Source organism: Phaethon aethereus (assembly GCF_964289735.1).
Source record: "Phaethon aethereus genome assembly, chromosome: 19".
Lineage (NCBI taxonomy): Eukaryota > Metazoa > Chordata > Aves > Phaethontiformes > Phaethontidae > Phaethon > Phaethon aethereus.
Genome location: NC_138595.1, coordinates 1,208,481 through 1,234,506, shown reverse-complemented (window position 1 = coordinate 1,234,506; position 26,026 = coordinate 1,208,481). Strand labels below are relative to the sequence as shown.

General features: G+C 42.2%; 1 protein-coding gene across 1 annotated transcript; it reads right to left on the bottom strand.

Annotated features, from left to right (window-relative positions):
• Nucleotides 1-8,450: 8,450 nt before the first annotated feature.
• Nucleotides 8,451-26,026, bottom strand: NOS2 (nitric oxide synthase 2; the record flags this gene model as incomplete). Its single annotated transcript, XM_082008667.1, has 26 exons — nucleotides 8,451-8,564; nucleotides 9,162-9,356; nucleotides 10,082-10,230; nucleotides 10,828-10,949; nucleotides 11,392-11,479; nucleotides 11,799-12,009; nucleotides 12,767-12,930; nucleotides 13,565-13,743; nucleotides 14,658-14,736; nucleotides 15,148-15,280; nucleotides 15,755-15,929; nucleotides 16,022-16,071; nucleotides 16,241-16,345; nucleotides 16,596-16,740; nucleotides 17,075-17,157; nucleotides 17,504-17,698; nucleotides 18,344-18,445; nucleotides 19,193-19,367; nucleotides 19,932-20,071; nucleotides 20,433-20,574; nucleotides 20,986-21,077; nucleotides 21,521-21,683; nucleotides 23,732-23,880; nucleotides 23,971-24,093; nucleotides 24,698-24,794; nucleotides 25,923-26,026. 26 exons carry the CDS (start codon nucleotides 26,024-26,026, stop codon nucleotides 8,451-8,453), a joined length of 3,474 nt encoding a protein of 1,157 aa, XP_081864793.1.

The window sequence follows — 26,026 nt, the reverse complement described above, 5'->3', positions numbered from 1 at the left end:
GGGCGTGAAGCACGGTAAGCCTGCACCCTTCTAGAGTCGTAAATGTGAAGCTGGCTGTACAATGCTGCTACTAAAGCCACACGTCAGTAGTGAATGTAAATGGAGTCTGTAATATCGTGAAAATGGACACGTTTTCTTTTCAAATGTGATGTAAACTTTGTACAGTAAAAATTTTTTTTTTATATTTTCTATCAACTGAGTGTCTTCCAGAATTGCTATTAAATTAATTAAAAATTGTTAGTATTAACAACAGTTTCTGTATTAGTTGATGCAACCAGCAAAAAAAAAAAAAAAAAAAAGAGTACACTATGCCAATGAAATTCTGGATATGTAGGAATCTTTTCAGTGAATAAATCTTTGCTCTGGATAAAGAAGCGTTACAGAATTGTGGTTTGATCTTTGTCCCCCCATCTCCTTGTAGCCAAATTAAAACACCAGCACATTTCCGCAGCGACGCACTAACACACCGTGCTGCGTAGAACAGCCGGTGCTGGAGGATTCGCAGGACACCAAAGCGTTGCAGCCGCTCGCGCTGCGGCAGCGCTGGGGGGCTGCGGCAGCGCTGGGGGGCTGCGGCACCCGCCACAGAACAGCAGACTTCAGACACAGTCAGGTCCGGGGAAGTTCACAAGCAAGAGGCGAAGCCGGCAGAAGCGGCGCGTGCCCTTTCACTCTCTCACACCGAGGTAGCGTCCGCCCTCGGGGAAGTGGCAGCCTGACTCCCTCCCAGGGGAACACACCTTTTTCTGGGCAGCAGGAGATACGCTCGGTGGTTTGACGTTGGAAGTCAAGGCAATATGTTTAAAAGACCAGAAAATGTGGGAGGTGTGTAGAAGAGAGAGAGGTGGATGGGCAAAGATGACAGTCCTACCGTGATGTGTCGGCTGATACGCAGGGGCGTCACCCACCGCATCATCGCGTTTAGCGCGGTTCGTCGCCCTCCCCTCCCCGGCCTTCGCTCGTCCCAAGTGGAGCAGCAGAAGGGGGTTTCCCACCATTTCCCCGCTTCCTTTGCCACGCTCCAGAGCCCGGCAGACGCAGCGCGATACACACGGGACGGGGCAGCCTTCAGGGAGTCAACGACCAGCCCGGGGCCCTCGCGATGGGTGCGGGCAGCCGCGGTGCGCAGCCGCCGCTGCAGCACACAGCGGAACCCACCGGGGAGCACAGACCCCCCCGGGCACCGCCGAGGCTGGGCAGAATCTTGCCACAGCAGCTGCCCCAAAGCCACCCTGCCCTGCCGAGCTTGGCAGGCCTGGGGCAGAGGGAGGCAGCGCACGTTACAAACCCTTCTCTGCGTCGGGCAAGAACAAGCAGCTGTTGTAAGGGAGGCCGCTTTCTGTTTCTGTTTTTTTTGTTTCCTGAAATTTTCTGTTTCCAGAAATCCTGCTGCAACAGAGCAGCTCTTGGAATAACGTGCTGAAGCAAAGGGTAACAAGTCTCAGGTTTAGCTGATATAAGAAAAGAAAAGAAAAGATTAAAAAAAAAAAAAAAATCACAGTCCAGCTTTGTGTCCTTAGCCCTTGCTGTGTCTCACAGCTTGCTTTCACTAGACCGACTTGGTAAGTTATGGCCTTTGAGCCCGTTTGCTTCCTTGCCATTATATCAGCTGTCAGTCACTGACATCCTTCCACAAATGGCATTGCCAGCGTGTCTCTCTTCCGCAAGCACGGTTCATTTTGTTTCCTCTTACAAGTAAAATTTAAGAGGCCTTCAGTTACAGAACAGCTGGCAAACTGTTTCTTCTTTTTATAACCGGCTGAAGCACCTGGCTGTTCGCTTTCTTTTTGCCCTAACTCAGATTCTTGCAACAAATCGCCTCAAACGATGCATGACGAGTTGTGACAGTGAAGGGGAAGGGCGAGGCGAGGCGAGGCCAGACCCGCGCTCCAGTCCTTCCCCGGGATCCCATTGCTTCCTCATGGCTGTTGCCGTTAATTGCAGCTCGCTCCCTCCCAGCCCTTTCCCGCTCTTCCCTCCTGCACCAAGGTACGGGGCCGGTTTAAGAGACGTTGAGTCATTTGCAAGTGTCAAAGAAAGTTTCCCCTCCTAGATCTGATGGGACAAGTTATTCCAGGGCCTCAGAACTCCACCATTTAGCTTTCTTGAAGCATTAGACCATCTGGAGAAGCTCCCCGCAGCCTCTCCAGGCCTTTCCCCCGACCCCCATCACTGCTCTCCTCTTTGCTCCGCACCCCAGCGGCGCCTGCGGCCCGGCCGGTACACACGGATCAGCCCTGCCTGCACCTAAGCCTGGCCCGGCGTCCTCCTGCCGCGCGGCGATCCCTTCCGCCACCTCCCCAGGGAGGCCGGGGCTCCATGGTCGCTGCAGTGAAGGTGCAGGAGCTCTGGGCACGTGTGCGCCGGGGCACGGCCCCGTGCGACTGCAGGGTGCGGGGCCCGGGCCCGGCCAGGGCTGCGGGGAGCACCCACAGCCTCCCACAACCTTTCCACCCACAGAGCGGGGAAAAGCTCTGCCAGCGAGACGCGGGCTGCTTTGCGCTCCTCAGTGGAGGCGACGCTGCAGCGTGTTAATTGATCCCAGGAGCTGCCCAACAGCTTCGTGCTGAAAATAAAAGCCGCATTGTGCTGTCCTGCAGGGAAGGGCCGAGGCATTATGAAAGTGCAATTTTACATTTCATCCATCTTATCTAGATCCTTCATATGCAAACAATAAAACGCTTAAGATAAGTTGAGCTTTGTTGTCTTTCATAAGGAATAAGAAATAATGAACTTAATTCTCAATTAAACTTGAAGGGCAAGGGTGTTTAGTTTAAAAAAAAAAACAAAAAAGCATCCTCAAGCATCAAGGTGATATTCCACCAGCTGTGAGCGAGAACAGTTTGGTATTTCCCTGGCCATAGTTACATCCAAGCAATTGCAACCTGGCTGTCTGAAGCACCAACAGCTCCTGATCCACCTGAAGCGAGGCACCTCTCCTCGAAGAGCAGCCGCTAACCTGGCAGGAAGGCAGCCAGCAAGCGGGGAACGCGAGCAGTGCCCGCCTGCGGCGAAGCAGCTCCCTGCGCAAGTGCACTTCGATCACGAGGCACTTCAACCCTGTCGCTACATGCAGAGCGGCTCGAGCTGATCTGCAGAGACAAGCAGCACGTGGCAGCACCCTGGTGATCAGTAGGTCACCCTGCCAGCTTCTGTAGGAAAAAAGTTAATTCTCACCAAGATAACCGTATGATGCCTCCCACGCCGCCTCACCACCTTTATTCCCATCAAGGACTTAGAGCAAGCATTGCTCTTACTGGCTTTGATACGAGGATTCTGTATCTCTGTGGGTTTAGATTCCTCGTCAGTCTGAAGGCAGGCGAAGAGATTGAACTCCATGTAAACCCAGGGTTTGGGCAGAAAACCACAGTCCACACCACCTTGCTGAAGCACTTGTGGGGAAGGAAGAGCGCAGCCCCCCAAGCAACATGCCGCTCTCCTGGGGCAGGACTTCACAGTAATCAAAGCCGTTCTGCATTATCACTTTTTGCACCAGCTGACCCTGGCAAGGTCCGTACAGTCACCAGGACCCCTCAGCAGAGACCGATGCCAGGGCCCTGTTCCAGGGCTTTCTAAAGTGACATTCAGTTTCTGATGGGCCCGGAGCTCAGCCCTCAGGGTTGAGGCAGCTGTGATGGAACAGCCTGAAGAGCCTAAGAGCTAAACCACCGAGAGGCCCTCAGCCATTTTTCAAGACCAGGAGAGCAGCTGGTATCTGCGGGTACGTCGTTAACCAGGACAAAGACTGGAACTCCCCATGCTTCAGGGACCAGCTTGGCATTTTCTGAGATCAGATGAACCCCTCCAACACCTGACAAGCATTAATGGTTTGCTGTCCCTTCATGCCCAGCCCTGCTGGAGACAGGGTCAGCAAAGCAACCAAAGGTTAGTAACCACTCTCGTAACAAGTGGTGACTGAGTCACAGCCCACCAAGCCTTACCCAAGACCCGCTAGATGACACGAGTGGTGCCGGGTCGCTTACCATACAGAGCTGGAAAGCAAAGGCTCAGATCAAACTTTATCTCTGTTGCTACACAGCAAAACAGCAAGAGCTACAAGCAAAAGCTGCATCTTGAACACGATCCAATGTTTAACGCATTGGCCCTAGCGTAACGACTAGCAGATTTACAAGAGCAACTTCAGAGAGACTTGACGAGCGGGAGGATTTGCATTTACCGTCTACTTCTTGCTTCCCCTGTTAAATCTTCACTTTCCTCTGACCCAGAGGCTTCGCTGCAGCATTCCCCACTGCTCTCTCCCTGTTTATACATTTGGACCTACTGTGATGCCCTGTGCTTCAAGGTGGCCACGAATGGACACCACCAGTTTGACTGCACCTGTTGGGTTCCCAGTCTGCAGCAGGCTGATACGCTCGAGATTGGAGATACTGTGACCCAGACTCTGGTTTACAGACAAGATCCCATGCGCAGCTTGACAAGCCATTATGTATCACAGTAAGATATCACTTAACATTAGCAGCCACCTAGGAAGCCTGTCAGAGCACACTTTGTTGGAAAAAAATTAAATCAAATATCTGTCTCCTGCTGAAAGCCTAAAACCACTTTTTAACCTATGATTTATACAATACAGTGTACGCCTTCTGTTTAGATCATGGTCTTAGATTAAGACCCTTTTTACAATATTTCTCTTTTATTGATGAATAGTCCAAAAATCTGTTTTCTCTGAAAGACAACAAAAGCTTCCCCCCCTTCTTTTTTTTCTGAAGGAACCAGTACTCACATCTCAACAGAGAAAACTCAAGCACAGACAGAGACCATTCGTAGCTCCAGACAGCTGCAGTGTAACACGCGATTGCATTTTAAACCTTAAAACCAGAGGGAACCATTTTACCAGCCATGCGGGACCTTCCTGGTTATTCAACACTCCTCCCAGTGAAACGTTCCCACATGAAACACCTCGGTGCAGCCACAGAAAAAGTGGTTTGTTCAGAGAAGGCACCAAACAACAACCCACAATACATAGATCGGGCTACAAACGAACCGACTGAAGCGAGATGGAGGAGAGCTGGACACGTCACAGCATCATCCTCTCTCGGCGCTCAGCCTGTTCTTGCACACAGAAGGCAGCAGTTCAAGCCCGCTGCTGCTGGCCCAAGCCTGGCTTCCCAGCCCCTTCCTGGGGGGCAGGCAAGCCTCCCACCCACCCACCCACCCACAGCTCCTGTACTTCAGGATACGCATTCAGGTAAGAGAACCTCTCTCTCTGCGCAGCTATAATATAATGCATCAATTCCCATTGAAAAGAAAACAACCCCTTTCACCTACCCAAACTCATGCTGCCTTCCTTGTCCCAGCGCCCGTCAGCCGTGCACCTCACCACCACGCAGTCATCTTCCTCCAGGGCTCTGCCCCACGGAGCTCAGCTGTGCCTCGCCACCCCGCACAGCTGGAGACACTTAAGATTAGCATTTACCCTAACACGAGGCTTGAACTTCTGCTACCTCTCAGCTATGCAATAAGGGACTCGTGTGTCCTATCCACATATTCCTTTCCTTTTCCTCAAGGAATGAGCTCAAGTTAATAGATGTTACTTAAAAACAGGTTAAAAGTATATACAGACTGATATGGTGATCCATCAATTGCTCAACAAATTTCAGAAACACATTCCTATGGCTGAGCTCTACGTATTTAGGGGATATAGGGCAGCCATCAGTGTATCTATACTGCAAACCCAGTGACATACCCAGCCAGCATAGGGATGGATAACCCCCCAGGGCAACCTGCAGTTTAGCTGGACAATCTCCCTGGTGTTTCTGAAAGTATGAGGGAATTTTACCAACAACCGAAAGTGGCTACAAAACCAGGCGAAGAAAAAGGTCTGCATTTCCGTGCCTTGGCATGCAGCCTGTTCTGAATGCTGAATTCCATTATAGCCATGTAAGTTAGGCTTAAGTGTTAATGAAACAAGGCACTAATTGCTTCAGAAAGTGGTGTCCGTAATTCTCAGTCAGGTCCCAAATCAGCAAGGTGCACAATAATCTCAGCAACTTTTAGCCCAGAATAGTTCCTCTGCCTCTAGGGGCATTACTGAAGTGCTTAAACTAATACATGTCCTTAAATCCTGTACTGACTTGGGGCTGTAATGAACACTTCAATAACCACAGAACAGGCTATTTGATCATCTTCAGGATTTTAGAAGGTATATTTCATATCTGGTTTCTTAAATGAAGTTTCAGTTTTCATCTTGGAATAGAATAATTATCCACTGACCTTAACATCTGCACTTTATCTTCCACATTTATTTCTGTAGAAAAAGCAATTATATACAGCTTCAGAACAGTGCTGCAATTGAAGTTAACTTACAGTTGGGACCAGTTTAAATAAATTCATAAAGAATTAAAACAGATCTCTGCCTTTCTTAATCCTTTCCTTTAACTGCCTTCTCACCTCTCTGCTAGGGGGAAATTTTTGCAATGGTGGAATTAAGATGAAAAGGTCCCTCAACAAAATTTGCCTCATCAACTTGTATCAGTGGAAAGTCATGCAACTTCTGAGCTGATACACACCCACTTGTGCCTCTTGCTCTGACTTGTTGGAGGCCCATGAAGGAACAGATAGATGTTCTCGCTTCCCTGGCTGGCAGTTTTCAATGGTGTCTCACATCTCCAGGACATGGCATTACCTAAGGGCACCTCAGTCTGCTCTCAACTTGGTATAAACAGCATGACTTTTTTTTTTTCCCCCTGATTTTCTGACCCTCCAAATGAAAGTGAACTACGGTCCTTTCGTACACAAGCAAGCACTTATAAAGGATTATGGTAATGCTTTAAAGTAAGTGATTACTTTGAAAAGACACCTGAGATACAAAGAAAGCATCCTGGCAAGGCAATTCACCTATTTGGTCATGTGTGTGGAAAACGGGTTGTGCAGTGATGCACCTCCCAAAAGGGCACGGAGCATATTAGCACTCTGAAGTACGGAACTTAATTCTTCCGTTCCCTACTTTTGTTGGACTCACTTGAAGTCTAGGTCTTGGTGAGCCCTGGACTTATGGAGAACTTTCTTAATGGAAAGTGCAATTACCTTGTTCCATTTCCAGCCCGCCCAAAAAATCTAAAATCAGAAAACATCAACTGTATGAAATAGCACTGATGGAATATGTATACTAGGTGCCCATCAGGACTCCATACTTGCCAGGAACCTCCTCCGTCCTTCACTCTCTTTGTAGCTATTGTCTGATACGTCCTGTTCTCTGCCATCACTGTCCACATTCTTTCCTCTATGCTGTATTTTTGATCTTACGTCTAAGGCCGTCCTGAAGCATGTGTGAAACACACTGTACATACACGGCACTGTTGACTTTTGAGTCTCAACTTCTCCTTCATCAGAGTCCAGCTCCTGGAGACAAGGGGTGACAGGAAAATCTCACCTTAAGCTTTTTTAGTATGATCATACAGCCCTAGTAATTTTCGACAAAGAACTAAAAGCTCTGACATAACTGCAAGGCATAGAAAGAGCCAAAGTCAAAATATAACTAGGGCAAAATATTTTGCTCTCATTGCTGTTTTATATTCTTGCAGTTTACAAGCCAATCTCACAATCTGCGGTGCAAATTCACTTTCCTGGCAGTAAGAAAGACGCATAACTAATCTTAGGCAGACTGCATAACTCCTGGAGACGGGCTCTTTACTTACAGAAGGAGTGATGGTTGCAGCCCAAACCCACTTCACCAGAACCTGAGAACTCACTTACCTACCTCTACTTTTTTAGGCTGAAGAGGTACATTTAATTCACACCAACTTGTTTGTCTCAATATAAAGGCATCTTTTATTACAAACAAATCAAGAAAAACAGAGCATAGAATTCAAATGTACAACGTGCTTTTGAATTTTCTGACCCTTACTGCCATAGGCTCTGTAACAACAACAATTCAGGTTCAAGTACCTGAAGAATTCAAAACTACTGCCTCCTCATGTATATACATTTGAAGTGTACGCAGCAGATATTTCCACTTATGAACCATTATATTATCTCATTTGCAAATATTGCTTCATATTCAACAAGGTGCGTGACTATACATTTCCAAGTGACAAAACCACCCATTTACTTCCTTTAAAGTGAATATGCACAGTAAAACAATCTGCTATAAATAAATTCAAAGATAAACAGTATATTTCAAAAAAAGATTTCAGTTCTAGCTTGCATAGTAAAAAACTCTAAATTTTCCTTGTATTTACAAAAAAATAGCAGATTTATACTAGCATAGACAGTATTAAAAAAATAATTTGCATCTTCACTATTAAGATAACCTCTTAAAAGAAGTCTCAGAATAAATAGCAACAAAAGTTAAATTTAATATTTTTTTTAATTAAGGCTGAGGCTTAAAAGTCAAATCCTGCAATCATATACATGTGTATCATTTAACATGTATAAGAAAGAGGATTTGACCCCATGCTTCTTGAAAAGAACAACAAATGTGCAAGCATTGTCTAAAACTTTAGTTGATTTATTCTTGGACCGGTGGGTTGCAAAGCTCTTACACCTCTTTTGATTTCAGGTGGGAATACAGCCCCAAATATATCTTCATGGTATCGCTTTTGGCTCTGCAAAAAAAGGAAACCCATGAGATTAATTAAATACTGCTAGCCCCTCCTTACATCACTGTTAAGTAACTAAAAGGTCTTTTGCATTCGTATGACTATTTCTGTGATAGTGGACTTTTTCGTGTTACCGTCAATAAAAGGAACCTGTCTGAATCCCAGCCACACATGCTCCAGGACAAGTTCTGGTAACAGAAGGGTCCTAAAAAGCCAGCAGACCCAGGCACTGTGTTTTCAGTGGTAGGCCCACTAATTTCTTAAATTCACTTTGCTCCATTGGTACAATAAAGTCTCAAACTCTTGACGCTCTAGACACACCGCAATGCTGATGTCCAGGACACAAAGGGAGACACTGGGGAAAATGGTAGATGTAAGAGAAGAACATGACACATCACTCATAGACCCTAACTAAACAGAAACTGCACTGGAAATTATGGTGAGTGGACTAAGCTGGTCAGTTAAAGCTTTTTTCCTTTGTGCATTCTGTTGAAAAGAAGCTCACGGCAGCCTGCAAGATCTTGAGTGTGACTTTGAAGACTTCTGTAACCCGTCCTGGAACACTGTCTGACTGGAAAGAATCCCTTTTGTATCATAGCATACCTTTAGCTGGAAGAAATACTCCTCCGCCTGCTGCTCATTGAGGTTCAGCTTTTTTGCAAACATCCCTTTCAAAGTCTGAGCAACATCCTTGGCCATGCGTACGTCTCCACAGACATACAGATGCCCTTCCTCCTTATGCAAGAGGTTGTACACTTTGGTCTCCAGCTTGCTTTGAAGAATGTCTTGAACATAGACCTTAGAAACAGCAAAAGGATCATTGGACAAGGTTTCTTAAATGCTCCTTTGGCTATTGGCTTTTCTAAATTCAATGTGGGTCTATGTAGTAAGGTTCTAAAAGCCCTATGTATTCCAGCTGTGTGTTGCACCACAGCAAAGGAGAAGAAAAATGTCTTCATGCTGTCTTTACAAGCTCCAGGTTTGAGGGCCAGACCTGTCTCCTGATTAAACTAGAGCAGACTAAGTCTCCTCTTTTTTAGAGCCAGTTACAACTGCCAAAGTCTCCTAACTTGCCAGCAAGATTAGCAGACCTAAAAACAGCTTAAGCACTGTTGTGTTCTCCAATCAAGATTTCATCTAAGCAAAATTAATTTCCAGGGCCACTGTGTCATTGAAATGGTGACAAATGGCCAGAGCCAACTCATTTCCATCTCAGTGGCTAATCAAATCCTGCAAAATTTAAGGTTTCTGAAAATGTTCCAGCTTCTAGTTTCAAAGACTGTTTGCGCTTAAAGTGCTTCTCTATATGGCAGCGAGGGTTTTATACAGCTTGCTCGTGCTGAAGTGCACAGTGAGATTCTCCTTTATTTTGAAGGTGCGGGGCATTTTGGCACTTGTTCACAATACATTGAAGCAAAATGCTAACTTTTTTTAAAGAATATTGTTAAACAGAGCCCAGATCTTAACTTGAGGGACCTCTGTGAAAGGAGACAACCCTTAAAGAACAAAGGAACAGGCCTTACTTTAGCTTGGCCAGGAAGTCTGGAGTAAGCTGTATAGACTTCTTTCAGGACTCCTTTCCTCTTCATTTCCTCAGTTTCTTCTTTGTAGATGTGATCGATGTCTGGCTGCCAGCAGCCAAATAATAATGTCATGTCACCACCTTTGATCCCTGAAACCAACATTGGAAAGTTTTTTAATCTTTCCTGGTACGGCCTAGTATCTCCTATGACTATTCCCAGAGGGCCCTGTTGTCACAGTAACTAGCTGTGTACAGCTACTTTCTAATTAGCCTTTCTCACTAAACGTTTGAGGAGAGCATACGTGTCTGCGTGTGACAGCTTCTGATTTCAGAGTTCAGCAGTAGGACAGAACCTGCCCAAGCCCTTGGAGAACTATGTGGAATCACCCGTTGGAACAGGTTCCCCAAATGGGCTGACGCAGGCAGACCATGGTGTTTCCTCTCCACGCTGTGGCCCCTGTGTGAGCGCCTGGGGCAGGCACTGAACGTACAGTGTTTACAAGGACACACAGGCTGCTCCTTCCAAGCGACCAGACACCTCAAGACCACCAGAATGGTCTCAAGTGGGATGGATTAGCTGTTTCAGTGCAGTGTTCAATCAGTCTTGGGCTGACAAATTTCTACGGGGTTTACTTGGCTCATGTTTCTGGGTGTCTCCATCCGCAGAGATTTTATTTGGAGAACTAGGGCTGCCTTCTGCTGCTGTGCGAGTTATGGCCCCCCCCTTGTGGCAATCCCCGTAAGTACCTTTATTTTCCAAGTCGTACAGACGCTGCAGCCAGAAACTTCTGAAGGGAGCAATCCCTGTTCCTGGGCCGATCAGAATGCATGGCTTGCTTCGCTCCTCTGGGAGGTGGAACTCATTAGCACTAACATGCAAAAATACGTTAATCAGGTAATTAGTTTATGACTGACATCTCGATGTCAGTTTCCTGAATGAGCAGCACAGCCTAAGTTACCAATCTGAAAACAGTAATGGGGCTTAACTTGCTGACAGTTGCCTCTTGTTGCCTTAAGTTTTACTTGCTCTATAGTGGATGTGCTGACAGTGGGGACAGCATCATATAAATAGAATTCTTTTAAAATTTTCTAATGATTTATGATTTTACTCAACATAACGTATGGTAAATATCTCATCTCTGAAAGACAGGGAGTTCCCTCTTTTCCCAAACTCAGATTTCGCAAACTCCAACCTGGATTCACCAGTCGCTGGAAAATCATATACAAACAGTGAAAAAAAACACTGAAGAAGGTGAACTAAGAACCGCTGGTTTGGGGATTTTTTTTCTTTTTTCGCTGTCATACACTCACCTGCGTATAAAGCATGGAACCATTTCATTGAGAGCTATTGTATTCAGCCATGTGCTGCAAACTCCATGGTGCAGAGGCCCTTGTCCATCTAATCAGAGCAAAGGAAAACACCTCTGTCACTATTCAAAAGCTCTCAGTTTTTTAAAAAAGCACAGGTTATACTTAAAATCATGTTTTTTAAATAAGTGTATATCCAGTAATGATTTACAAAGCAAGGATACACTGATGATGATGCAGGATTTTAGCAAATCCTAACACAGTATGAACATCTCCACTGCATGTATCACAATACAAACTTCTGTTACAGATATGCTTCATGCCACATGGCAGAGACAGTTTTCTTCTGAACCACAATGCAGCCTAAATATAATTTAATTAAGAGATAAATTAAAACAACAATTCATTACCTCTTGTCCTGTAGTTTACAACTGCAACTGTCAGATGAATCTCTCTGGGTGTCATGTCACAGGAAGAACTGACAGAATAGTACCTGGGTTTCAGAAATGGCAGCTGAGTCAGTAAGAAAGCTGTTGAGACCTCAGCAGAAGGAAAGTCCTCCAGGACCTCCAGGATGTTTGGGCTGTTGTAAAACTTCCATTTATTGTATTCTTCTGTGCTCTGAAAGCCAAAGGCCACCATCAGAGTGTTACCACCATGCTGAGTTCAGGAGAGCAGGGATATTTGAAATGTCACTTATAAATAAGATTCCTGCTTTACATTCAATTAAATATGCAGGCAAATAAACGGAGGATTCTCAAAACTTTGCCTAGACCAATACTGGGGTTTCTTAAGAAATTGTTTCATTTTTGAAAACAGAAGTACAGAACGGCCCTTACAATTGTCTCAGATACCAGCTCTTTCAGTGAGGATACCACAAAATGGTATGTGCCCAGGTCCTGATACCTACTGACCCTTGCTGAACCCAGCAGGAGAAGCAAGCACTTCCCACACCTTTGAGTCATCGGTTACTTAAAGTGACATCCCTCTTACTCTCACAGTACCAAATTCTCTGACGAAAATATCTACCGGCTTCCCCGCAAGCCCTCCACCTGCAAACTGTAAGGTCTTTTAATGGTGTATCATCAGAAACCACCATGAGACAGGCAAGAGAAACAGGCAGGCAAACTGACCCACCCAGAACCACACAGGAAATACAGATCTGAAGAAATATCTTGATTCCCATGCCCAAGCTGAGCCCCAAGACCACCTTTTCTCTCACTGTGGCTGGTTTTACAAGCACACAGAACATGTAACAGAGGAATAAAAATCAAGCACCATCACTACAAAAATTTCTTAACCTTCTGCTACAGAGTAAGACGTCATCAGATGGCCCAGTATACAGTACTTCTAACGTAAATCCAGCCTGAATGCTTACCTGACATAAAACTTCCAGTCTCTGCTTGTCTCCTTCCGCTGTTACCAGCTGGGAGAGTTTTTTTAGCAGTTGTTGGGAGGGTGGAGTAGTAATATCAAGCAAATATGTCAAAGCCTCGGGGAGTGTGCAGGCTGGAATCTTTTTGTCACTTGTCCAGTAGCCACCTGGAAAGGAGGGAAATAAAACAACACTTGGCAATTCCCGTGGCATTTGACAGCTGTAGAGCTTTGCAAAACTCAGTGTCCTTCAAAATACGACCTCAGACTAGGTTGCAGCAGGTCTAGACCACAGGGTCCTTCTGAAATGAAGTTAATGTGAGGGTCCAAACTTTTTGTAAGAGGAGGATCTGATGTGGAGAATTGCGTGATAACAAAACACAACTTTAAATGACAAGTCTTTCATTTGAGGAAATCATATTTCTGGGTGTTAGAATTCTATGATTTAACAAATTGTTCCTACTGAGACGGAAAATGTGGTCATGACATGTAAATCTATTTTAGGACTCTGATATGTAGCAACAATAAGCAGACATTTTAATTTAATTGTGGTCCATGGCCAATTTAGCAACTGAATTACAGTGTCAACCTAGGATAACTCTGTGAACACTGATGAAGTTACCATGGACTACCAGAATATTCAAAATGAGAATTGAGAACTATAAGAACTAAAAGCATCAACAAAATCCTATTGAAACTTAAGAAAAGATAATAGAATCAAATTCAGCCTATAAAAATTCTCAGGGATTTTAGAGAAATCTGTCAAACATCCTGTTATTTTGTCTAAAGAGAGCCAACCTACCAGCAGTGCAGGTTTCAAGCCTGATGGTCTGATCAGCTGGAGGGGCATCCTTGACATGGGCAATGAGGCCATGGACTAATTCCGGCTGGTTGCCTGGGAAAATGCCGATATGTTCTCCGGGCAGGTAGTGCACTTCCTGATCACTCTCACAGGAAAGCTTAACGAGAATGGTAACACGACTAGATATAGGAAAAAAAGAGACCAGACAGATCTTGGTTACGTTGACAGGATTTCCCTTGAACTGCGCAGAAAAGGAATAAATCTGAAGTGACAGTTGGCAAGGGCTTATTTGTGTTCATTACCAAACTATCAGACCAGCTTAGTACTTCACGGAGACTTAAACAAATAATAGCCCAGTTATGTTAAGTACTTGTATCAAAACAAGTAAGATGCTGAAGTGCTGCCTGATCTGTCTGCTATAGAATAAATGTGCCTGCAATCAGACAATGAAAGGAAGTGCAGCTCTGCTGAAGACTGAATAGCTCACATCTTAAACCAGCTCAGAGGACTTCCCACAAGACAACTGTATTTAGCACAGGGAGGAAAGAGACCTACTGAAGGACGTTAAAGAGCCATTCATGGATGCTATTTCTAAGGATGTTAGCACTGATTATCCTTTTGTATTTCCTTCCGTATTGTCCTGTCTCAGCTCGCTTTGCAGTACAACTGAATGCAGCAGCTTCTTGCACTATACCTTTTCCCTTTTTCCCTTTCTGCCCCCCCACTAGGAGGCAATTTTTCCCCTAAATGAAGTAAACACTTGCCTGGCATGTAGCATACCAAGCAAGGAAGAGGCAACATACATGTGACCTTCTACATTTAGTAGGTATCAAAGGGCCATATCACAATGTTCTTTAGTTCCCTACACTCTCAGAGACTGTACTGGGAAGTCAGCTCCTATCTAAATCAGAGTTAAGACTGCATGTACTCTTGTGGTCTTGTGATAATGATTGACTTCTACTAATGATAGTACAAAATTCGTATATATTTCTTAATAACTGCAGGGAGATGTTGTTTATAACCAGGCATTTCAGATGTTTAAGATCTTAGTAAAATGTAGTGTTGCAATGTTCAAAAGAATGAGGTATGGTACCTGGATTTTAAACTTTGAAGATTCTGTCTGAATTTCAGCTTCATGGGAATTATATCCTTGGCATGAATGTTTGCAAGTACTGTTGAGAAAAGAGGACATGTTTCATGTTAATTCTGTGATTAGGTTTGTTTAAAATGTCTTCAAATAATATGCAGAAAATAACTGAACCATGCTTGCCCTAGAATATCACATACTTTTAGTCAGTTATGTGTCCTACATGCATGCCTTCTGTGACTAAAAGTAGCTCATCTCAGCTTTTGTTCTTCTGGGGCTGTCAAAATGTGTGCTAGTTCTCGTGTTCTAATGTTATTGTGCTGCAAAAGATAGTGGTTTATGCCATGTAAACCAATGTCTTTTTTTCTCTGACCACTGTACTTTATTATATGAATTCCATCGTCTAGCAGGACCGATATCACTTTTAGAAAACCTTTATAGTTCAGACCTATCTGAAGCAAAATGGACAGAGGAAGTGGAAGGTGGGAGGTCATACCTTTAGCCAAGTCCATGGTTTGAGTGTCATGCACTATTCTGTAATTCTTAGGATCCCAGCTTTCATCAGAGGTATATATTTCAGGCAACTGAATACTGTTTTTCCCACGGATGTTAAAAATGTCACAGGCAGTCTAGAAAAAAGAAAAAAATAAGGCTATTAATGGTAAAAATAATATTCTTAGCATTGTCAATAATCCTAATGGGGAGATATCAATTCCACAGATTGCTATTGTTTGTTGAGTCCACTGATGTTATATATAGGGGTTCAGCAAGTACAGTAAGGTTCCACTTCTATACCAGTATAGCTAGAAAAACTGATCTACTTCAAAAAATTCTGACGTCTGATGCTACCACCCTTGTTCGTACTCAGCCTCCCAGTACCCAAAAGGTTTTACTGACCTTCATGTGAATATTAAAAAATAACAGAAAAGGGGCCCAGATCCCTCTTCAACTTAGGCAGACAGTAGAAGAGAGGGGAGTTTGAAATCAGATATAAATCCACGTTTGTTTTCCTTCATTTTTCAGGGATGCTGTGAATGGGATGCTAGTGAATACTGAAATAAAATGAAATAATGAACTAAAATATGAGCTAACTATATAGTTACCTTGAATGCATTGACTGCCCATGTGCGAAAGGCTGCTTCTTGTCCATTGAGTTCATCTCCTTCACCTATTGGAATGAGTTGAGAAGCCCCTAGTTGGGCCAGTTTTTGGTCAATGGTGTGAGCAAAGGCACAGAATTCTGGATACATGCTGGATCCCAAACCAAACACAGCATATCTGCAGAATGAGATAAAAATAAGATCACTATGTTATGCTAAATGAAATCCAAAAGGACTCAATCACACGCAAACCAAGTAATGTATTTTTACCTAATTTTTTTTCTCAGGAATTTCAGGGTGAGCAAGGAGTTCTTCAAGCTCTGTATAAAAATTCACAAAATACTTAAGATTAGAAAAAGGCTTTTTGATTTAAAACAGAAGTGAGACCCGGATCTATATCTTACTCAAGTACATGGGACAAATGAAAGGGTTATCTTTGGTCTCAGTCTTTGAGTTGAGACTCATACATACTTCTGAGGTGAATATTACCTTTCCGTTATTTGGAGAATCTCCATTTCCAAAAGTGCTAGTAACCACTAAAAGAAGTGTTTCTTTTTCCAGGTCAGAGATGTTGTATTCATCCATGCACAGAATCTGGAAGATATAAAGCTCATGAGAAATTGCTAGCAGACAGAAGAACTAGCATTAGATATCTCTGTGATTGCGACAGTTGACCAAATTTACAATGCATTATGCTAAATGAATACAAAACCAAAGCTCTTGTCCAACTTACATTTGCTGGACGTTCAAAACATAGGTTTAGAGAATGAAAAAGCTTGCAGAAGTTGATAAAACTAGGCAAACTTCTTTCTCCATTTTGTGTGGATGATTTATACTTCCTTACCTTAGTGTTGAAGGCACAATTGAACAAATTGCACAGATTGTTGGCTAGCGTTTCAGATTTCCCAGTCTCTGTTGCATAGATTACAGTGACCTTGGACCTGGTTGCCATTGTTTGTCGCATGAGTGAAGATGCAAAGAGTACAGCCCTGGGGGGGGGGGGGAAATCACATATAATTTTTAATAGAGCTAATTTAAAAACTATAGCTAGTAATTCAGATTGATTCATAAACAAGATAGGAAAGACTGATCTCGAGCATGGCTTTTCCTTGGAAGATTGTTCAGAAGCAATAGCCTTATTCAGTAGCCCTGAATAAGAATCTTAGATGTGAATATTACCTAACTGTGGAGAGGTAAATCTATGATTCAAACAATTCAAGTAGTTCCTACTGCAATAACTATTCAAAAAAATGTGTAACAGAAACATCACAAGAATAGAATATTTGGGAAAAAAGCATGAAGACTCTTATTTGAACAACTTACTTTGCCAAGATGCTAAACTTTATTTCTTTTTTCTTTGGCCTCCGGGTCTCATCATGCCAGACATGTGTTTTCCATGCATCCACCTTTAAAAACCAAGAAATTTAAACTTCAGGTAAGGAATGTAAAATAATAAATACACAATTTGTAGATCTTTGAAAGGGCCAGATTGAATAGAATCAGTATATACAATCCACTGTGTACAAATAAAAGAATCCGTCTCTGTAGCATTAAGTTGCATCTTACAGCTTGAGAATTCAACAGAACTAACATAACCTTCCACAGTACAACAGATATCGCCTGCTATTTATGAATTTCTCTAGTGAACTTTCATTAACCAGGGCTTTTCATTCAGATGTCTTCGGGTCCCAAATTATCATTTGCACTGCTAAAGTTGTCTACTAGAATCATATTTCTTTGGATAATGTGTACCTGGTAGTAATAGAAGGGAGTGAGGACATAGTTCAACATCTCCTGGTGGAACACTGGAGTTATGCTCCCCGATATAGGAGGTACAATCCACACCCAGTCAGCCGGGCAGCCCCCTCGCACACGGTACTCATTCTGCATGTATTTCATGAAAGACTCAGCAGCTGAGTGGTGATCCATGATAGTCACATTTTGTTTCTAGAATAATTGCAAAATGAGAGACATACATTAAAAAGCCCGTTTTGCTCTTCTTCCTGATGTAGTTAAAGTAATCCTTTTGCTTTGGTTAATATTTCAAGGACTTTATTCAGTGCTGGGAAATAATTACCATCAGCAACTATTATATAGATACAGATTGAGGTGGACCTTGGATTAAGGACTCTTATGTCCTTTGATTTTTTTTTTTTTTTTTTTAACATCAGCATTTTACCTCTCCAGCACTGGGAGTGCATGCTGAAAAGCCTCCGATTAATTTTTACCCATCTCTCATATTGATATGGTATGTTAAATAAACTGTAATTGTAAATAAAAGATATTAATCTTTTACATAGATTTTGACATTTAGCCATATGTGTTAAAAGGACGAACAATCTTGCCCTTAACTTCGTTTTCATTTTCTCTCCTTCTGCCTTCACCTGAGATTTTTTTCTGGCAACAACAGGAAATATGGATTCCTCTACTTTCCCATGTGTGAATCAAGAATAACTCTATTGGAATCACATTGCTAACCTCCACTGAGCATTGGTCCACTGGCACTGTATTTGTATAAAGATATTATAAGTGAAAGGAAAAAGGGACACACAATATTCAGTGTCTCTCCAGATACCACACTTGTCGACTTACTTGGAAGCTATAAAGCACAGCCACATTTATCTCTACAACAGCTCGGTCCTTCCATAACGATGAAAGTTTGTTTGTTTCCAGTCCCATTCTTCTCCCTACCTCCTACATGTGAAAAAGAGAGAAAAGGGAAAAGCAATGTGGGACTTAGACCTCATGATTTTTCCACCTCATCACACTAATATGCAGGAAAAAGTACTGTGGAAGGGGGAAGAGTCAGTCTTATGCTGGGGAAAGTGATGGCAGAAGAAACACTTGAGATTAGAGGTAAACTTGAATTATGGAGTTCTGGTCCTTGAGGCTGTTCCAGTTTGGGAAAGCAGTGAGTGGTTCTCTCCTGGACTAAATGGTTTAAAAGGTGGCAGTATCTGGTTATAAGTCATCATTATTAATTTGTACTGGTGAGGTGACCAAGACCTGCAGCTAACCACCAGGACTGCACTGCCTTGTCAACAGCAGACTGGAACTGACACAATTATACCTCTGAGAAATGTACAGTCAGAGACCAAAAGTTCTGAAGCAGCAGCGCTCACATAAAAATGGGGAAGAATTTTTAAATGTTTTTAAAATTTTTTCACAGTTGCAGTTTCATCATTCTATCCAGGTAGTTGGAACAGATACAGTCAGAACACTGCAAAAAGAGTCATATGATCTGGCAGTCATAATCTTGGCAGAAATTCAAGGTGTCCCACAGTAGTCAGGATACTGTGTCAGATCAGGACTGATGTGTTTGTGTGATGTAAATACAACACTAATCCCAGCAAAGACTGAGAGTGTCCCTTTTTCAAAAACGCTCCACTCCCCAAGTTCATTCCCTTCTCAGATCAACACACTTCTACTTCAGAAGGTTACCTTCAGGATGTTGTATCGCTGCACATCACAGAAGTCTCGCACTCCTATCTCGGTCCCCATGTACCAGCCATTGAAAGGACACCCAGTAAATTCCAGGCCTCCCACCTCAAGAAGCATGTTGGCAACAGCAGGCAGCGCATACCACTTCAGATCTAGCTCCTTAAACCATCCATACCTGTTAAACAAGCATTTTGATTTATTACTTTGTGTGTCTTTTCCTCCTTAAGGCAATAACGAGAAAAGTCCAGGAAGAGAAAGAGTACTATCTCTAGGAGGAATGACCCATGAAGCACAGTCTGCAAAGGCCCATAGCAGGTTTTGTTTACAATGTGGTAACTTGGAATTGCCTGCTAAAGAAATTGCGGGACAGTATTACAGAGGCCACTCCCAAAGCCAACATGAAGAAAAATAACAGAGACAGAAAGGCAACAAACATTTTGTATCAGTGCAGCCATATTTTACATGTGTATTACACTGGCATAAGAAATGATGATTTTAAAAATTCTAAATATAATTGAAATGTATACTGGGGAAAAAAAGATTTCCAACAAAAATGCTATTGGCTTCCTTAAATTAAATGTCATTTCATTATTCTAACAAGCAATTTATCTTTCAGGACAATTTACCATAATTTCATCCTAACAAAGAACTCATAAAATGACTGCCACAGGAGCGGGCTAATAACCTGCCAAGGTGAGGCAGAGGCAAAAATGCAATTATCTAAATCTTGTGTGCTTACTTTGGATGCTCTATTGGCACTTCTAGGACAATTTCTGGCGGGAGTTCAAATATTTCTGGGTCTTGGCCATTTGCTTGGAGAACAAGTGGAACTACATCAAAGCGGCCATATTTCGGCTTCCACCCAAGCTCAATGCACAACTGTAAATAAAGAAAGTACATTTCAGTTTTTGTAGTTTTTCCTCCCCCTTGACTTGAAGACAAAAGAATGTTAGCTCTCTAAAACTTGCTGAGATAAATTCTGTGTGACGAGGGTTATTTTTCCCATTCAAACAACACTGAAACATGTTGTTCAAGTAGCGATTGTGTCCCTGACTTAAGAGGAGCATTAGCTCACCCCGTTCGGAGATGGAGGGCAGTATTTTATATCAGAGTTGTAAGAAATGATTGGTCCTGTGGGGCAGAACATCCCATAAACTCCTCATAAACATGCAAGAACCCCCCCTGATAGATGTGTTAGACAGGATGGAAAGCAGTTCTAAGTCTGTATTTGGAACTGTACCTGTGTGAACTCCACACTGGCAGGGTCTCCTACGATAGACCCATCTGGCATTTGATATCCAGCATATCGGATGAGCTGGCTGTTCCAAACACGGAAATCGTGTTTCCCATCAGTCCTCTGGGGGAAGACAGTGATGGCTGATCTGCCCAGAGAGACAATCAAATCCTGTTACACCACAGCAGCGCATCGAACACATTTTAATTATTAAGACATAAATTGTTACCAATGGCAATTATTTTATATTTCTAAAATAAGCACCAGTAGAAATAAAATAATTCATCCTGTCCACCCACCTCCTTGAATCTTCAAAACACCAGTTTTCCCCAGGAGTTATGAAAGGTTTTGCCACATCAGCCATCAAAGTCACAAACTTTCAAAATGGCTCAAACATTTCAAAATATGAGAGGAACATATGAGTACCAGGAGAATTAAGAGCAGAGACAAGTTGTCAAAATATTTAGAGAGACCATTTTGGGTCTTAGGCAGAGTTTTGAATCCAGATCTGGATGTGATTTTTGTTGTTTAAAATTGAAACTAAATAAAAGAGGCCTACCTTATATTTCCATTGTTTGTGGCATACTGAATATGACGACAGAGATGCTCAAACATTTCCATCGCTGTTTTACAATCACGTGCATCAAATACCTATATGTTTCCAAAAGAAAACAAAAAACCTGATTTTGAAACAGTAATGTAAGCTCATATTTTTTCTTATGCAGCTGAGGAAAGGAAAGCTTAAGGAAAACAGTGAAATGAAAAAATTTGCATTTCTCAATTTAGTTGTAGCTCTTCTGGGAAAGTTCATTTTTATTGTTCTTATATGCATCATTTTCACACATAACACTCCTCCAAGGACCAAGACATGCACCTGGTTCCACAACTTAGTTGGTTCCTACATTAGCACTCCTACACATGTTTTCATTCAACTATGAAGCAAAGAACTACAAAAAAAAAGTTGATCTTATGATAAGTATAGGATGGAGTAGTTCTCAGTTGAAGTAACTGGCATATTTTACCAAAGTAAAGGACATTCTTCTGATTTACATCAGATGACTGTTTGTCCCATAATATCTAAACTCTTTGGTTACCTGTAGATTGGACCACTGGATTCTCCCAATACACCTAGGCGCATTCCTCCAGGCCTGTTTGGCAGCAAAGATCAGTTCGTCCTTTGTCAGATGGTAGGTTCCTGTTGTTTCTGTCTCCTTGGTCACTGTTTCCAGTCGGACCAGGTGTTCTTCTATTTTTGGCCTTTTGAACAGGAAATAGCCATAAAGAGAAACAATGAGAATTTCATTACTTAGAACTGATTTAAACTGCAGACATTCTCCTTATGTTCTGGGTCAAGAAGAGCAGAGGCACTGCTGAAGCCATAAAGCTTCTGAGCATCCTTTTGCATGAGAAGACTTCTATTTACATCACTAATTTTATCTGCCAGAATGCAGTTAACGTAAATTTCCAGGGATGGGATTAGCATCTATGTAGGCTGGGATATGGCAAGTTTGGATAAACATTGAGAAACCTGTGTTATAAATCTACACTCTCTGGGTGTGAAACAGGTCACTATAAAATACTCTATTCTTTATGAAAACATCCATTACCTCACAAAGTCAGCAATTTTACTGTACTTCAGATGTGAGAAGTCACCATCATATGCTCCCCACCTCCCCTCTACTGCACCAGACTTTTGTCCCCAAAGCATAGCTGTAATAACAGCAGTCTAAGGTCCAAGATTTTTATCCAAAAACAGGGGGTATTCTAGCTAAAGGGATGAGTTAGGACTCTGAGGACTCATAGGACTCTGAGGACTGCTGAGGAGAATTTTTCCTGGCGTCAGAATTTAGGAACCGTGCTTAGTGAGTGCAAATTACAGCACTCGCTAGCCTAATGAAGACACTAACACACTAGAAATTTAAGTAGCGACACCATGTTTTCACCACCCCAACACATACATATATTGATCACAAGTTTTTCTGTGTGAGTTTTCAGTTTAAATTTGGATTTTCTAGATTAGTTTGGAAAAAATTGTCAAATCACAAGCAAATGAAAAGTAGAGAACATACTAGCTTCAGCCCAGAAGTAGGATTAGAGCAACTGTCCTCTCAAAGCTCTTTTATTTTCACAGGGACACAGCTCTTCTGAGCAAAGTAAGTAGGATTTTCATTCCTAAATGGAAATGCTGAGCAATTCCTTTGTCAGGGAAACCAACTCTAAAATTCTTTAGCTTGATAACAGAGAATGAAGTCAAAACATTAGGAAATATCTATCACAGCACAGACAAAAATTGTTTTGTTGGCTTACAGATAGAATGAAAATAGCCAGCACTGTCTGAGAGTTTTCACATTTTCAACAAGATGAAAGATCAAGGGCAAGCATGTAAGATAGTGTAAATCAATGTGATCAAATAGCCATGAGCAGAAACACAGAGATGTGCAAATTTGAGTACAGCCTGTGTGTAAGACAGCAACTCGCAAAAAGATTCAGATGGAAGAAAGCTTTGTAGAAGAGTTCAAAGTGTCTAAAGAAGTAGCCATTATGTGGCTGCGTCTCTTTGAAAGTCTGATAATGTTTTATAATGGGATAAGCAAACATTGAATTGTCACTTGAAAGCCTGTCATGTGAAAACTTTGTCACTGCAAACTCTTGGACCTTAACCAGATCTTTTGCAGGTTTTACTGCAACAAGATGCCTCTGCACCATGTCCATTTTTGCAAAAACACAAACCTCTTTTCTGAAGCTAGAGCATCCCTCTCAACATGCTCAGTAAGCTTATGTTGATGATAGCACAGAGAAGGTTGATAAGCAAGAGACTGGCCTTCCAATCTTTGGCTAAAGCCTTGAGAGTCAAAACAGAGAACAAAAGAACACAGAGAAAAGATACTTGGAACAGCAGAAACAAAAAGCATTATCACATTATTTACATCTAAGACTGATCTGAGTAGGAGCTAATCCCATTGACATCCAATGTTAAGAAAACAAAAGGTAACATTCTGTAAGAGAGTCCTAACGCAGCTGCTTATTACAACTGTACTATAAGGTAACACACTCAGAAGGGATGGGGCTGAGGAATGCACTGTACAGAGTCCATTCTTGTATTGCCAAGACCTGGGATTGGCAGATACAGCATATGAAGTGCAGTAATATTTTTATTTACCTTTTCTAATAGTCCTTATCTATTTTTTGAATGCATGCCACGTAACGGGATAGTTACTGATAGCTGTGAAGAATCCAAACACTTCTGTAGTCTCACAGACAGATAGGTAGGTAGAAGACCAAAAATTAAGGTAAAGTTGGCTTACTCTTTAAACGAATTGTAGTACTGCTTGATAAAGTCTATTGCCTGAGGTAAAAGCTCTGCTGGTGGAACTGGCCCATCTCTAGTACCTTTCACCAGGCCCTTTGGGGTCATGAGTGCCCCTTGGCAGGCTTTGGTCCGGCAGTTGATAACCTGAAAAACAACAAAATGTCAAAAAAGAATGTTGCACTCTATATCTTTTCAAAGTTATGAAAAGTCACTCTTCAGGTGTCCATATCTTACCTCCTTTGCTGTCAGGTGTAGTGTGTCAAGAAAGCTGGATCCATTCTCCAGGTTTCTTACTTTTACATGTCTCAGACATCTTGATATTTGGTTTGAAGCTTTGATACCATTTGGGGGGAGGTTCTGGACAGAGAAAAGGTAAGAATACTTACCGTCTTCAAACCTGTCAAATATCTTAGAGCTTAATTTTAAATCTTATTTGACCTTTAAAATGCTACAAATTAAATTAAAAAAAACTAGGTATAAATGTGATCTTCTCCAACGTGAGTATTTATTCGAGCACAAAACTATTGACCTAATCCACAGTTTGATATGAAAGGGGGGGGGAAGTATTTTTGTAATAATCAACAAACGTCAATTACAAAACAATTACGTTTTGTAATAATCAACAAACGTCTGACACTGCAAACACCTTTATAATTTCAATAAAGCCTCTTAACATAATAGTCACAGTCTCAGGAAAACAGTGAACCAGCCAATTTTAGAGAAAGGACATGTTTGTACTAAAGGCTGTGTTTTCAAAGGTGAATAAAGGAGCACTTCAATTCCCCCTGGGTCATCTCTTTCTCTTAAGTCTTACCAAAGCTTTTTGCTCAGAAAAGATCTTTCATCCAAAGATCTCACAGCAGTCCTAACCTCATGTAACCACAGTCAGTCCTCACATGAGAACTCTGAGAAGTTTTGAGCAGTAAACACAACCCATGTTGCAACGATGCTAGAAACAGACCTCTCTCCCATCACTGGCCTTTGCTGAAGTTACGATAGGCGGCATCTCTATCCGCTTCTTGCTCGGGTCATGTAATTTGTCATCATAATTTTCTAAGCTTTAAAAGAGAAAAAGATGATTCAGTATAATGCAACGTGCTTAGTTTTTGTTAGTTTTACCTTCAGCATCAGTAGGGAGATGCTCAGAGCTGTCTCTGAAAGACGTACTGAGTCAATAAGCCAACCGTTCGGAGCAGCGTGGGGGGTGGAGTGGACTAGAAGTCCATAGTAAAGCTACAATCACCCTTTCCAGATCACTATGTGGGAAGGAAAGCAACAGATATGGCCTGGAATGGTAAAGGTTGAGAATATTGCTGTAAGCTAAACAAAGGACATCTGTACAATTAGGATCCAGCCAGAAAATGCTCAAAGAGACTGAAATCTTCAGGGGAATGTGGGAAAATTTCAGCTAGGTCCAGTCTTTATCCCATTAAATAAATAACATACTTTTAATTTCTTTTGTTTTCCACATTAAGTCTTACTTTCTGAACTCCTACTTTTTAATTTGGTATCAGGTTTCAGAAGATGTTAAAAAACATCCAAGAAGCATCCAGACCACAAACTCCAAACAAAACCCTTAGTTTGGAGAGGGCAACGGCTTTTAGCTAGCAGAGCATATGTGATCACCCACTTCCACTAGTCAGCTTCACATATAAACTACTTGGAGCAATATAAACTACTTTGAGCAATGACAGGAAAGGGTAGGGAATGGGCAGAGAAAGAAATGGTATGCAACAGAAAACTGAAATAAGTAACAGCCTGAAAATGGAGAAATTTAATATGCATGTGCAACTTATTTTATATAGTGTTTTGTATAAATTTTATCAGAAATACTTTACCAACTTAATTACAGCATTGATAATCACTTTGCTGATATTTATAGCATACACATGCCTCCTAAGTGCCAGTGTACATGAAACCCTTATAACACACCCAATTAAATTTAGAACTATGAAAGAGAAAGCAAGATGATTTCTTTCCTCAAGGATTGTGTAACTTAGACGCAAAAGCTTAAATGTACCTTACCAAGACAACACCACCCAGTGATGCCCAGGGACAACTGTTCTTTGGTTAATATTATTACTTTGGAAACACATTACAGGCTTCTCCAGAACACATGTCACTTAATGTCTTCCCTTTTCAAATGAAAGAGAAACTATGAAACCATTAAAAGACACAAATCTTACCCACGGATCTTCCTATTTTTCTCCACGTTATTATTGATATCCTTCTCCTCAGAGGACTGGTTCTTAGCACGAGGTTTGAATACAAACTGCCACGGGCACAACAT